This window comes from Brachycentrus maculatus, unplaced genomic scaffold, assembly GCF_059751285.1.
Source record: "Brachycentrus maculatus isolate JH-2025_06_01 unplaced genomic scaffold, ASM5975128v1 h1tg000077l, whole genome shotgun sequence".
NCBI lineage: Eukaryota > Metazoa > Arthropoda > Insecta > Trichoptera > Brachycentridae > Brachycentrus > Brachycentrus maculatus.
Genome location: NW_028280831.1, coordinates 1,184,179 through 1,199,726, shown reverse-complemented (window position 1 = coordinate 1,199,726; position 15,548 = coordinate 1,184,179). Strand labels below are relative to the sequence as shown.

General features: G+C 31.2%; 1 protein-coding gene and 1 long non-coding RNA gene across 2 annotated transcripts in view; one reads left to right on the top strand and one right to left on the bottom strand.

Moving 5' to 3' along the window:
• Cad88C (cadherin 88C) overlaps positions 1 to 15,548 on the top strand; it is a 66,574-nt gene that overhangs the window by 20,666 nt on the left and 30,360 nt on the right. The window contains exon 2 of the mRNA XM_088257289.1: positions 13,304 to 13,904. Within this exon, the coding sequence (XP_088113415.1) occupies positions 13,526 to 13,904 (379 nt within the window). The 5' untranslated portion in view covers positions 13,304 to 13,525. The remainder of the gene's footprint in view (positions 1 to 13,303; positions 13,905 to 15,548) is intronic.
• LOC148311092 (uncharacterized) overlaps positions 1 to 15,548 on the bottom strand; it is a 50,624-nt gene that overhangs the window by 26,532 nt on the left and 8,544 nt on the right. The gene's annotated exons all lie outside the window — the stretch shown is intronic.

Sequence of the window (15,548 nt, the reverse complement as noted above, 5' to 3'; positions counted from 1 at the left end):
ACTGATCACCTGACGTTCACGTTCACAATTGAAGTTCAAGACATATATCACTGGGTCGATGCGATGCAGCTCCCTATACACCATTGTGTGCGGAAGAAGTTAAAATTTTCATACATGTTTCTACATAGTTATTATTTTTAAAATGAGAAAAAGCTCAATTTAGTTAAGGCTCAGTATCAATAGCCCTTAACTCAATATTGTTTAAACCCAGGTACTATTTGATGTAATTGAATTTTTTGCTTAAAACACTGTTTTTTTAATGAAAAATATATATTTTTTTTAATATATGATTTTGAAAAGAAAAGAGTATTGAGAGGTAAGGATTTTTAAAAAAATTCAATAAATATTCTATTAAAAAATCAATTTCAACATATTCTTTTAAAAAAATGCTCGTTAAGTGTGGGCCTTTGTGCAGCTAGTCGATTTCTGAATTCTACGTTTGCGAGTAAGGTCTTAAGTCAATATAGCGCGTGTATTATCATTGATTTAAATCACTATTAAATACTTGCAAAACGCGTAACTTTGCATATGTGTAACATTAACCAATTCTACCCATGAATGATCAATCATGGGTAGAATTGGTGAATGATACACGTGTGTAAAGTGATCACTTAAACCAGTCTTTGACGGTCGTAAGCCCCGTGAATGCCCAGACTTCCATATTCTTATTCATCTATATTTAGATGTCAAAAAATAATAAGAAATAAGATCGTAAAAAAATAATTAATGAAAAGTTTAATCAAATTAAATTAAATTAAATTAAATTGCATAAATTTAGTTGCACCTAATATTATTTGGTTCCTGTTTAAAATATGGAAATATACTAAAACTACATTCTGTATGGGCACTGTGTTAGTATTTAAATTTTCCATTGCAGCCTCGTATGGATACGTGTTACAACACCTATAATTGGAGATAATCCAGATTTGTGAACAAGTATTTGGACACACTCAAAATGTTGTACGGCTATTTTAGACATTTGGATCATCTATTCGACGTCAAAATCTAGATTGATCTACACAGAATTTAAATGGACCATTTACCGCATAATACACTTTCCAATGTGGTTCTCTCATGTCACACATAGCAGAGAGTAGTTGGCACATAGGTGATGAATACGCTAAACAAAAGAGGTAAACGTTTGCCCTTGCTCCGAATAAAAGTGTGCTGATCGACAGCAGATAGGTGAATAGGATTTCTCACGTCCCTACCTGCTTCCGATATATCTACGTACTCACTATTATGTGCGTCGCACACAAAGAGGAAATGCACAGCTTTCTGCATACACACAGCTATGCGTGATATTTTCTAAGATGTGTGAAAATTTTCTAATACCGATTGGTAACATAAATCTTCATCTGCAATTGTGTAATACATTAATTGTAATATTATAAGTTGAAATATTATGAGTCGAAAATAATCGGCGGGTATGTTTGAGGAAATGCATGATTGTAGAAGAGGTGATGAATGTTTGCCAAGACAGAGTGGTATGTGGTATGGCTTTCATTTCTCTCTGCCTACTCCTGCATTGAAACGGTATGATGGTTAGACATTTGTTTAGTTAATATTATATATAATTAGCACTTTCCATTACTAACTGATCATTAGATTCGTAAAAAGGTATTAAATATTACCGATGGTCTTTAAAAATAGTAAAACAGTGAATACACGTGATTCTGAAAATGTTTTATGGCAATTTTTTATACAAGCAAAAAATACAGCAAGTGTATTTTTATGTATTTCTATAACCAAAGTTATGCAATAGTGCTAGCTGTAATCTTAAATTACAGTAAAAAAATATACTCGTGAGTCATTAAATATTATTTATTATTGTGTCCTAATATCATTTAATTCAAAATACAATGTTTTACACCAATATTTATATAGTATGTTCTCGAATGAGAAATTGCAATTTTATATTGATCATTAATTAATACAAAAACAAAGAAGTGGCATTATTCGTGTTTCGTGATCATTATCAGATCGTTCACGGACAGTTTGTGGAAAATCTCATTTAGAATGTAGGCAAGGTTTTTTTTGTTATACGCAATTCCTTGATGCATTTGCTATTTTGGAATCACTATTGTTTTGTGTATGTACTTGGACACGCTTAGGATAAAGCTGTATATTAAATAAGTACTTAATTAAATTATTACATCGTTAAAATTGTTGATTACATTGTCCAGTGGTATCAAAATAGCAAGATAGCAAAGTGTGTAGTATTATTATGATTTTATCATAATTCTTTTAGTCTTGAATAAAGTGTGACAACCTTCTGTTTACAAGGAACATGCTCATTATTTTTGTACGTGAGTATTTTAACAAATCAAGGGATTATAGCTTCAAACACTTAGTTATGTGTAAGAAGTATGGTATGTGCTGGCCCCATTGTCAACTAAGACAATAATGAGTATATTTAACAATTAATTAAAGAATAATGAATAATAGTCTAAAAACAGGGATGAGATTTCATTATTTTACACTGTATTGTTACTATCTATCAATTTTCTTAACTTTTTGCGTAGGTGTCGTAGATAATAAAACAATATGTTTTCATCTAATATTGATCAGGTATCCGTTTTTATTATTATTAATAATGTTATTTATTGGAAGAATAAACACATGAGTATTGAAAACAAGGTAACAATATAGACGACATGTGTAAGACTGATTGCCACATATGGGATAGAGACCAGAGCAGACAAATACAGCAATAACCAAATCTCTTCTAAGAACAGGAACAGAAATGAGGACATTGAGGTGCATTACCGAAAACACGTTAAGATACCGAATAAAGAATACGGAAATTCGGAAAGTGTATAGTACGGAGGATATAGTCAGACGGGGAAGACGATTCTGGAATGCACGTGTCAATAGAATGCAAGAAAATAGACTAGCTCGAATTACTCATCAAGAGAACCCAGACAGAAGAAGACCACCTGGAAGACCTCCAAAGCGATGGCGTGACAGCTGGCAGTCTTCATCACAAGAGACGGATAACGGAACAAACAGATCCTAGGATCTATAAGAAGAAAGAAGATGAAAATCGGAACTAAAGCCACTTCTGATTGTTGGGTATCTAGTTTATTTGCATGTCCGAACTATATGTTTTCAAAACATCCACTGCAAGCATAAGTAGGTGCCGTTCGCTCGTGAAAGTAGAATGAATCAAGATTTTTTCTCCTCATTATTGAATTTCTTTATGTCTGCGAAATTGAGAGACGAATGATGAAGTCCCACTGTACATATAAGGAAGCGCAAAGATAAAATAATAATAGTAATTACAGTGTCAATGTCCCTGAATTAGTAATGCCATCTTCCTTTACTAAGTTTTGTTTTTCTCGCTTCACTTACCTCGGCCTTGGTGGTGGTGAGGAGCAGTACTTCTCGGTTGACAAACACTGAATTGTCTGGCGGTTCAGACATAGATACCTAGTAAGACAGGGATACTTCCTTCTTTCGGTTGTCGTCTTAAAAAGTCCGCTGTTTTGAAATTATCGGATTATTCTCATATCTTTCATCGTTAGATATTTAATACTTATAAAAGCGTAAGACAGTTCTGCGCTCCAAATTCTTGGATTAAGAAATTTGATAGAGATGAAGAAAGTGAAAAAGTTCAGGGTGTAGGGCATTATTGTTATATGGGAAAGGAAATGAAGGAAAAATAATAGATGGATAAAGACAAATGAAAGTAATGTGTGGGGGACTCGTATCAGCCTTTGTTACTTATAAACTGCTAAAGAGTACGTAAGGTCATTATTTTTTTTTAGTTAATATAAATAAATAAAAATATTTAATCATGCCATTTATAACTTGTAAACTGTTAAAGCGTAAGTACTTGAGGTCATTATTTTTTCAATTTATATAAATAAAAATTAATCATGCCATCGTGTTTACTTTTTCTAACCTTTATCTGCACCCAATGGTGCATAGGACACTACATCGCATATCCAAGTGTTACTTTAAACGTTAAATACATGAAGAAAAGGTGATCAGCCATGAGTTTCAGAGTAGGTTTCTTGAAGCCTCCACTCGTTTGCGAGTGAATTTGGCTCTTACAAACAAAATTAATTGTAAAAATAAAAAAAAAGGATGAAGAGAAGATAGAACAAGAAACAAAAAAAAACAATAAAATTTAAATATATATTTTAGATTTGGAGTAGGTTAATATAAAATAATATTAGTGTTTAAAACACTTGTATTTATTTAAACCTCTTTATAAATCAAACCCCAGACCTTCAACACAGTACCACTTTACTATTATGTAATTATAAACTACTAACTAAATAAGTGCCAATTAGAAATATAGAATTTCAAATTAAACTTTATAGCCCAAAACGAACGGTAAAAGGTATAAAGCACTTATGTTGTGCGTATTACCTTGTTGGAAATAATTCTATGGGTGCCTTAATCAAAATTTAGCCATGGATTAATTAAAAAGCACACAGAATTAATAGAAGCCTGAGAACAGCGAGTTTCTCGACTGCGGGTAAGTGGAACAAAATAAATTTCTCAAAGTAAACCATAACGCGGGTTTCTGTCATCATCATTGTTTCGTACCGGCATCTACATATCATAACATCTTTACAGCACGACTGCGCTAGGAGCAGCGTTATGAAACCATTAAAAACGATATTTGGATTAAGATTGAATAAAAACATAACAATGTGTCTCTGGATCTAGCGTTTGTATTACATATTAAATCTAAGTGCTTGCGGAGATAATAACACTGCATGCTCGGTGAATATTCATACAAAAATACTCCTTGTATAATACGTTGCTTTAAACGTTTGATATTATTTTTATATATTTTTTTACAAAGCATATTATTTTCGGCAAACGTCTGAGCCAGAAACATTATCAAATTTATTGAATTAAATTTAAGATAATTTATATTCGTCTCTTAACTAAGAATATTTATGATATGGAATATTTATTACCCTTGGAGTAAACCATATTTATTACTTAGTATAAGGGCGCTTGTCCACTACCTGGAATTTTGTGTAATTCCGTGTAATTTTACCGTCCGGCACGTTAGTTAGCGTTTTAAAACAATTGCCTTGGCTTTTGTCCATCTTTCTTCGGATCGGAGCTCTTGATCGGCGCGTGAACACATTGCGCGTAAATTCGATCACGCTAAACTGTCGCAGTCGTTTTCATTTTTCAAAACCGGACTGCCGGACGGTGAAATCCCGTGTAGTGGACAAACGCCCTAAGCCTGTATTTTCTTCATATTGTGTATTGATTATTGGTTAATAATTCAATTATTAGCTTAAAAAACTTATTCTGAGCCTTACACCGCACCTAATAGAGCATTAGACAATGCATAAAATTGATATAATGTTAATTTGATCGTTTAATACAAAATTAGAACATTCCAGTACAAGAGTTTCTGAGACATCCACAAAAAGCTATAAAGAATTTTATACGTTTTGAATGTTCTTTAAAATTTTAATTGTTTTCAAACCCTTTTGTTTTTACGGTTATGTCATATTAAATTAACTTCATCATCAGCTTAACTAAATTAAACGTCACCATCAATAACTCAAATTTATATTTTGATCTTTAAATGCAGTTTGCTTCTAACAACGTCTATACTTATCAATTTGCATTTTTAGTCCTATATACGTTTACATTAGGAATTCCTTTTATGATATTCATATTATACAATATATTCGTTTTTTTTAATTAGATTACATCATAGTTATGGTTTAATCTTTTCAAAATACTATTTTGTTTTGAAATCATGGAAAGGATAGATTTATTAAGAAATTGCATACTTAACACCTTTTTGCTCATTATAAAGAAAACGACATCGTTTTTACATAACCGTTACGCTTTTCACTGAAAGAAATGACGTAATATTTAAATATCAAAAAATTTAGAGCTTGATTAGTCAAGGAAATTATTGCAATGACTTCATTTCCCATAACAAAACTTCAATACGACATTATTATTTTTAATAGTCTAGTTTAAACAAAATGTAGAGAAAGTGTAAATATCTTCTTCTTCTTCTTTTTTATATACCATTTCCTCCGACGTCAACTATCACTTGAGAGTATATGCACACTGTCATGGGCAGCTCTAAACAGCAAGATTTTCATTTTATTTATATGTCAAAATAGATGAAGAAGAATATGGAAGTATGGAAATTTTTAGAACTTACAACTTGTCATTGGCTGGTTTTAAGTGATCTTTCTTTACGCCCTATGTTATATTCACCATTTTGCCCACGATTGACATAACACAAATTTTGGAAGAGTATTTGGAACGCTTGAATTAAAAAGATCAATCAAATTTTACTTCGTCGGTGACATCTATGGTTGAAATAAGTACGGTAAGTTTGAGTAGGTGTAAGTTTTTACTAGCCTTCATGAAATGCTAGTTAGATCCCAAAATTCCAATGTTTAAAGTTAGGTACAATAGTTTAATGTAATTTATGAGTGAAAATTCTAGACAAAAACACTCGCCATCTCGTATAATGTTCAACTAAAAATATTGATTTATATAATAATTTTATAACATATTTTTTAAAGTTATAATTTATGTATTAAATTTTTTGTATTTAATTTATGTATTAAAAAAAAAAAACAAAAAAACCCTCCCCAAGCACAAGAGCTCAGTCTCTTTTTTGGAGAGTGCTCAGCGCAACAAAAATAATAAAAAATGAATTAATTAGAAGTGTATGGAAATTGTATAAAATTGTAACTATGTATATTTTTTTAAATATTCATAAAATAACTCTTACGTGGAGAAAATCTAGAATTTGTAAACAAAAATTTGGACTTAAAAGATTGTGAAATAAAAACACTTTACGTTGAAACTATTATATAAATTGATGTACCATCAATACTTTTTCAACATCTTTATTTTGATCGCGATAGGTAATGCTTTCACCTCACAATACACTCGACAACAATAAAATAAGCACCTTTCCGAGAAATGGTCTACCGTAATGATTCGACACTTCTCATCCGTGACCACTCATAATAATGCCCAAATAATAGTCGAATATCCGGTGGGATGAATCGACACTCTCTTCTGATAAGTAAATATAGCTCTTTCTTTATGGGATCAAACAAAACATTATTTCGTTTAAGAAGGTATTCGCAAACACAGAATTTAATCACCGGCCGACCACCGGAGAAGTCACCGATTTTTTAAAAGAATGTACGCGTGTATAAGATTTTTTATTGTTTTTTAGAATATATGAAGAAAAAATATTTTCAATTTTTTTAAAACTCCTCACCTTTCAAACATTTTTCTTTTCAAAACCATATAATTATTACGAAGAAAAACTTTTAATGCAGAAAAAAAACAGTTGTGTTAAATATTACATGGATTTCTTCAAACTCTTATCCGTACCCGATGCATACCCGACCATACTGCATCGTATAAACGCAGTGTTATCTTGATCGTTAACTCATGAAGGAAAGGCGATCAGCCCTCCGCTTCAGGTACCTGTCTAGGGTATTATTGAATAAATATTAGAGTGCAAAAATTACTTATATTTATTTGACTTCACCTTAGGAATCGAATCCGGGACCTCCAGTACGGTAGCCAAGTGTGCTGACCATTACACTGAGGAGGCGGAAAAAGCACTTAATACAATTTATTTATTACACAGAAGTCAATGAATAATAATTACTTATGCGTATCATTATTTCTGCATAACGAACAGATAAAATTTCACATTATCTCCTCATAATATAATATAACATTCATTTTCGCTTTTCCTTTAGGTCAGCTGAAAACTTTCTAAGGTTGAAATACGTCTGTTTCATATTTATTACTATCGATTGAGAAATTTGATACGAAACTGAGGCTTCTGTTCTCAAATGGCTTCATACTAATTCCTGACAATAATATTTTAGCAGATCACAAACGTCAAATATAATATCGTCATCAGAAAGTCGAATTGTCTTAGTTGCCAATTTTAACCATTGAAATTATTTTTTATTAGATTACGATGTAGGTTTATTCTGGGGTTTTCCGCGTAGATTTATCTCGGTTAATAAAAAAAATCTGTTGATTGTTGGTATCTAATAAAAATCCGTTTTTTAAAGCGTTCCCTTACGAAAGTTTTCAAGATTGATTATTTTAATATTTGTAAGCAACATAAATTTTTCTTTCTTTAAATGTGTTTTGCCATAACATCCAGATTGTAACAACTCATAAATAATACCCATAAGACTAAAAAAATAACATTTTTGACACGAATGTGGTATTTTTGAGTTCATTATCAAATTCATATGGTTTTGAATAAAACTTTGGTCTTTTCATCAACAATTAAATTTATTTCAAATCCATACAATACTGATTGGGACTTATATCAGTATATCACGTAGTCATTCACTTAATTACGATTAAAATTCTGTTTTTTTTTTTTTTTTATAAATGACGTTCAACCGAATTATTTTATACTTGAAATATATATTTACTAATATTTTTTGCCACCACAAAAGTAAAGTTCAGTGAAAATTCTAAGATGTCCTATGTTTTCATTTTGTATTCAGCTAAATTCTTAAATCATGTCTTACGATTAAAATTTAAGAATTATTTATATTAATCATAAATTGAAAAATAAAGTTATGAGTAATATTAAATAAACGATCAAACTATTTTCAAAACAATAATTACTGTTTCATTATTTTAATAATTAAAATGTAACTTTGTTTAAAAATCACTATTAATATTTTGTTATAACTTAATTATAATGTCTACCGGTTTCGAATCTAATCGCTTCATTATAAAGACTGATTAATACTAAATATAATTTTAACGTTTTTTTAAATTACATTTTAATTATAAAATGGAAAATCACAAAGTTAGTGCTTCAAATTAGGTATATTAATTATTTTTGTTGTTGATATATCTATGTATTTCTTTTTATCTTTATTTCATATACCATGGACAATTACGTAATATTTCTAGAAGTAGGTGAATACTTTATTCTGATTGATCATGAACAAATACGTTTGCAAAGGTTTTTTTCTAATGCTTGCGTCTCGATCCCCAGTAATTTATTAAAGAAAATTACGATTTTAAATGGATGGAGGTTGTATACTATAGTGAGGATTAGCTTAATCTATTTTTTGTTTATTCGTTTCGTTAAAGTAGTTCACTTTTTGTGTGCTAAAATCTGCATTAGATTGTTTTCAATTTATTCTCGAATACTCTCGCTCCAACTCGGATTTGGTGAATTTATTCAACGAGGGTGTTCGTAAAAGCCCGCGGTCTCCCATCCGTGCCCTGGTACCGTAGAGGCTGCTCGCGATCGCTCGCAGTGTCCCGATTCAGCAGGGCGGTCAGTCGCCCCGATTGTTTTCGGCCAGTGGTCATAACCGCCATAACAGCTCTTTACCCGCCCACGTATAATAACGTTGCTGGATCTTGGTGAGCGTTTAACGCACCGCTGCCTGTAGCCGTTGACTGAACAGCAACTGAGCATGCGCAAATACGAAAAAATCGCATTTTCAAACCGAGAACATTATTTTAAAATTTATTAATGGAATATTTTAAGTATTCTTTAATTTTCTTTGAATCAACGTAAATTTTACCATAAATTGAGTGATTCAGATATAAGATATAAATAATTTATTATGATTCATAACATCAATATTACAATTTGGATTGGATACGTTAATTGAGGGAATTCATTACAAACAATGAAATTATAATTTAACTTTTAAAAATTTATTTCATCGACTTTCAATTCGGGAACTAGGGGCAAATGTTAAGTTAATGATCCTCTACCCTTGCAATATTTTCATGTGTTTTTTATTACTTACAAAAATACTTCAATTTCATACTATGTATATCTGCAAGCCAAAGCGGCTCATTCTTAAAAATAGGTATCAAATTGTGGTAGAGTGGGTTTGAACCGAGAAACTCTGACTTAAGAGTCCGCGACACTAACCACGAGACCACAACCACACATTTATATTTTGAATATTGAAAGCATTAACTTTGTGGATCATCTTGATATATTATTTCGAGAAATAAAAATACTTTGTGTTCTGATCCACTCACATTTTTATTCAACCAACTAGTTTCGGCAACAACCTGTTGCCCTCTTCAGGGTTACATAATAAATGTAACCCTGAAGAGGGCAACAGGTTGTTGCCAAAACTAGTTGGTTAAATAAAAATGTGAGTGGATCAGAACACAAAGTATTTTTATTTCTCGAAATAATACACACATTTATATTTTAGATTTAAATATCCGAATCCCACATCGTCATAACTTGGCCTACACAATCTACTATTTAAACACAATGTTTTCAATTCTATATTTTGTGCTCTAAAGATATTGCGAAAAAAATATATTATATGTTAGGTAATTAATTATATCCTATAGAATTATCTGAGTGTAATCCAATTTGGTCTTAATCCACAATATAAGCAGAACAGTCAGCATATGAATGCAGCGTTAGTCTAATTGCAAGAATTAGTGCACTGAAATGTCCTACAAATGCCGTAATCCATTTATTTTTTCATAAAAATTGTTGATTAAAAATTACTTTCTCAACTTTGAAATATAGCGATTAAAGGATTTTCCTGAAATTTACAAATGAACTGCTTTAATTGAATGTGTTTAATTGATTTGTAGTTTAATTTATATTACTTAACAATTAAAATACATATTTATGAATAAAAAGATGTATCAATTGAAATTGGCAAATACGTGAATTATTATACTTTTGAGACAATAATCTTTTTGATTGCCAAATACGAGTATTTAGTTTATGAACTGTATATTTAGCACGTTCAGTAAATATCCTCTACATTTTTTTATACTAAAATGGATAGAAGTAATTTTTGATAATATAGAAATTAATATGAAAGTAAATTTTAATTGGACTGGAAATATGACTTTACACTAAATAAATTGTACCTGTAATTGTGATGATTTTGCATTAGAAACGTTTTGATTAGCAAAACAATGAATACAATTATAATATTTTTTTACTAGTGCTAATCGTATTGCTATATTAATCATCACAGACACATTTCGCCAAAATTTATGACACACACATAAGTAGTATCCAAAAAGTAGTGTGAAATCAGAATCGCTTGAATGAAAAATGTAAATTTGAAATATAAATGTATTATATACCTACATACATAATGATGAAAATATTTTATTTTAATTTACATTAAAAAAAGATGCGCAATTTCTCTTCAAATATGATATCCATTTTTCAAAATTCGCTAATGAGATAGCTATCACGACTGACAGAAAAAAAATATTTGCATCTCTTTAAAAAAACAAGCGAATTTTTATTGTAATCATACATTGAATATTAACATAAATATAAAATATTCGGAAACTTTTCTAGTTATTTTTACTTTGAGTAGTACCGCGAATGCGATGTGTGTTAAAATTTTGATATAAGTAAAAAAAATGTTCACGTTGATATAAATAAAATATTTCTTTTTCATATAAATCCTTTTCTACTCGCACGTCATCTACTCGACTGCGAGCCGTTTTGAATTTCGAATTTTTAATTTTTAGAAAAAGGGAACAAAATCAATAGCATGCAACACAGAGAGCGTGAAAACACTCAAACCCTTCACCCCTCAGGTACATTTCTGCTACATAATTTAGATAAATTAATATTATAGAGATACGTGTAGGAAAGTGAAGAGGGATGAAATAATGGGCATGCGGGGTTACATACCAGTATTGTACAAGCTTGTGAACAATGGAAATGTGCACAAGTTTGTTGAGGAAAATGACACGTTCACAGTAATAATAAAAATGAAATCTAGAACATTTTGTGCGTCCATATACTTGTTCACAAATTTCTATTATCTCCAATTATAGGAGTTATTTATATTATTTGTTGAGATCATAACATAGATGAAGAAGAATATGGAAATATTAATCTATGTTGAGATGTCAAAAGATAATATGAAAATAAAATGAATACTACGATATATATTCAAGCTTTTTTAAGGATTGTCAAAAAAACTACGAAGACACTCCATCTCTAATACCAAACAATTTTTTGTCTAAAAAAAGATCAGGAACCACCGATCAACCTAATCTAACTTGGAGTTATAGGCATCATTCATGGATAGATCGGCCATGCTCCTAGGTATATCTAGAGCGAAGGCAAAACAATATGATAACTGCTTTAAATGTTATACCTACATTATCACAGTTCACTGAACGTCAATGGGTAGATCCATTACTGATAATATTGTAGAAAGCCATCATTACTTGTGTCGCTGGTAGTCTGTCGTCTGTCATTATTCCGACTGCCCAATCAATGCGAAAATATGAACGCTAAATACAGTTTTCATCTTCTACACGCTCCAGTTGTCATCTTTAGCCAAAACGGTCAAGTTCCTAATATAGCACTTCACATAACCGACCGTTACATTTTCAGTTACGAATCCATTTACATACGTATCGAGGAAATTTATTAATGTCTTCATGGTGTGTAATTATATGATTAATTCATCAATTTGAAAGAGGGAATATATCATACTACGAGTATGTCATGGGGAAGTGAATTATGAAAATTTTATACAGGCGAAATACGAGTTAATTAACACAAATAACGATAATAATTTGGTTATCACCAAATCTTCTTACCCTATTACTTACACTTCTTATCTTACGATAACACATAACTTACTTTGATTTCGTAAAGCAAAATTAATATAAAAGCTGAATTACTATATGTAGCCTCGGCATATCCACTACATGGACTCGTTATATAACTATAAGTTTTTTCTTATGTTCACCGACAGGTACCGCATTTCTAGCTACATACATATATATTTTATGAATATTATGCTCCTGTGTAGCTTATAAATTAAGACATAAATGCTTTCGGATGCCATGCAAATAAAGAGTTTATTCTAGAATAAATTTAAATGAGAACACTTCGTTGTGTTGACCCTCTTTACATATTACATAGCACAGCATATGTTCACCCACCCCTTATTTAAGAGACATACGGTTGTTTTATAACAGACAAAGAATCCAAAAATGGAAAAAATAAAGAGACTAAAAAAATTGGACATGTGCAGTTTTTGTCCAAGGTCTTCATTGTTTGTATGTGTGTACACTAACAAAAAAATAATAATCATGTTCAAACATAAGAATTTAAAAATAAATTATTGTATAATAAGCAGCTAATTGTAATTGTCATTCGCATGATCTGCTCTCACGTATGATGCAAAGATATCTAGATCACGCATGTGCATCACGAAACACGTGCGAATTTTGTTTCTTTATTACAAATTGTAGCAAATAATACTGATCTAGTTGCATCCTATTGTTCCAGGTATCTCCTTCCCTTCCGACTTCCGAGCGAGCATCGTCAGCACCCGCGACTTTCATCTCGATTGTCTCATAGCCATGACATACGAGCGCGCCAATTACCGAATGACTGTAACTTTCCACATTGTGTTGCGGTAGCCATTATAGAAATGGGAAACGACACCGCGCAAGGGCGACACAGAGACAATGCGAGGTATATCCACGATAAAAGAGATGAGCTGTAGCGATGAACCCGCGGGAAAATACGAAAATACTTACGATGGATGGCGCTGTCGCAAAAGTCAGGTTAAAGAGATCGCAAAAACTTCGAGATGTCAAGTTTAGTGATGACGAGCAACGCGATAAAATGCTCAATAAGTTGGAAAAATATAAAAATAGTTTTAAGTGTAATTTAGCGTTTTATAATGGATCCGGGCAACAGAAACTGGAGAAGAGAACAAAGGCGAGGGCGGGAGCGAGCAGCCGAGTGCTCTTGGCGTGCGCTGTGTTGAGTGTCTTAGCTGCTGCGGCGGGCGGAGTCGCTGCTAACAAACCGCCGAGATTCCTCATCGATGGGCAGACGGAAATTGTCATAAGACTGAAAGAAGGACCGGAAACTCCGATCGGTAAGAGCTGTTACACAACTTTCTTATCGGGAATCGTCATTATTCAATGCCACATGTGATATCACATCATGTCAACCATACTCGATCAACGGTATTTAATCAAAGCCACCTTAAGGTGGTATTATACGAAAGTGTTCCAATACAAATTATGAAAAATGAATGAAAAATGTAATCTTAGTAGATATTATATCTTTACAACATTTTGAGTGTGTTCAAATACTTATTCACAAATCTGGATTATCTCCAGTTATAGGAGTTATTTTAAATTAAATATACCTTATTATAAAAAGGTAGGTATTAAACATTCCCATTTCCTGTATTTTCCGTAATTATCAGAGGTTTAATCAAAGGGTTGTAATTAGTGGCATCAAAACTTCTCCATCAATAAGTTTGGTGTTTGTCTTAATTATTTTTTGATATCTCATCAAAGATGAAGAAGAATATGGAAGTCTGGGCATTTACGGGGCCGACGACCGTCATAGGCTGGTTTAAGTGATCACTTTACACACGTGTAACGTTCACCAATTCTACCCATTATTGACAACCACACTTCTTGTATTCTTGTATTCTCAAATTCTTGGAAGTTCTTTATATACGAACCAATTTTGAAACATTGTTCTTGAATCACTAGAACTTCGCTTGGTCAAATTATAAACTTTTAATAAAAATGAAAATGATATTTTGCTTATGTGATTATAATCCAGGATTCGGACCTCACATTCTAATAAAAGAGTTTCTGCTCAATAAAAAGCTTCTTTTCATCTCACTAATAATAGATGTCTTTAGTATTTTCATAGGGAAAATTTAAACAAAATACCGAAAAATAGGTTATATTTCCTGATTTTGACTGACTTTAACTTTACAAATGTAGTAATTCATTCAAGTACCTCATCTCTGTTGAGACCTCTATAACATATCTTGATTACAATCCCCCGGAAGTCAATAAAAATTGACATATTTTGTGCAATTTTTTATTGATTTCTAATAGGTTTTAATTCTTATTTTAAAAAAAATAATATCAAAGCAATTATCATTTGTTTTGTTAAATTTATGAGTATTATTTTGTGTGAATGATAAGAACCTAGGCAATTGATTTTCAACATTACGTCACTATGCGTCACATGCGTATTTTTGCTCTTGATCACAATTATATCCCTTTTTTTATTCCATTGTGACATAACAATACTTATGACAATAATAATTCGCCATTAACTGCTGTGCCTTTGCCAAAATTACCTACCTGTTTCATACTTAGTTACGCACATGGTGTCAAACACAAAAAGATAAGTTAGTATTGTTATTAAAAATACCATTTCTATTTCTAATTTGGATTCTCTAGCTTCCTCATTTCCTATCTCGAAAACTTAAAACAATATAAAATGCGTATCAAAGTAAAATCGTCATTAGTGTACATGAGTACTTTTAAAATTATATAGCACGCACTGACATTTTTTTTATTATTACATAATTGAAGCAATTATTAGTAAAAATGAAACCATATCCACAGTGCGTTTTTTTGCGTTCAATAGATTTCAAGTAAATAATATACGCTATGCTACAAAGATTATCAATTTTAACGTAATAAATTATTTAATGTTTGCTTCAAAATTGTTTAAGTTATAATGTTCATATGTATAATGGTGG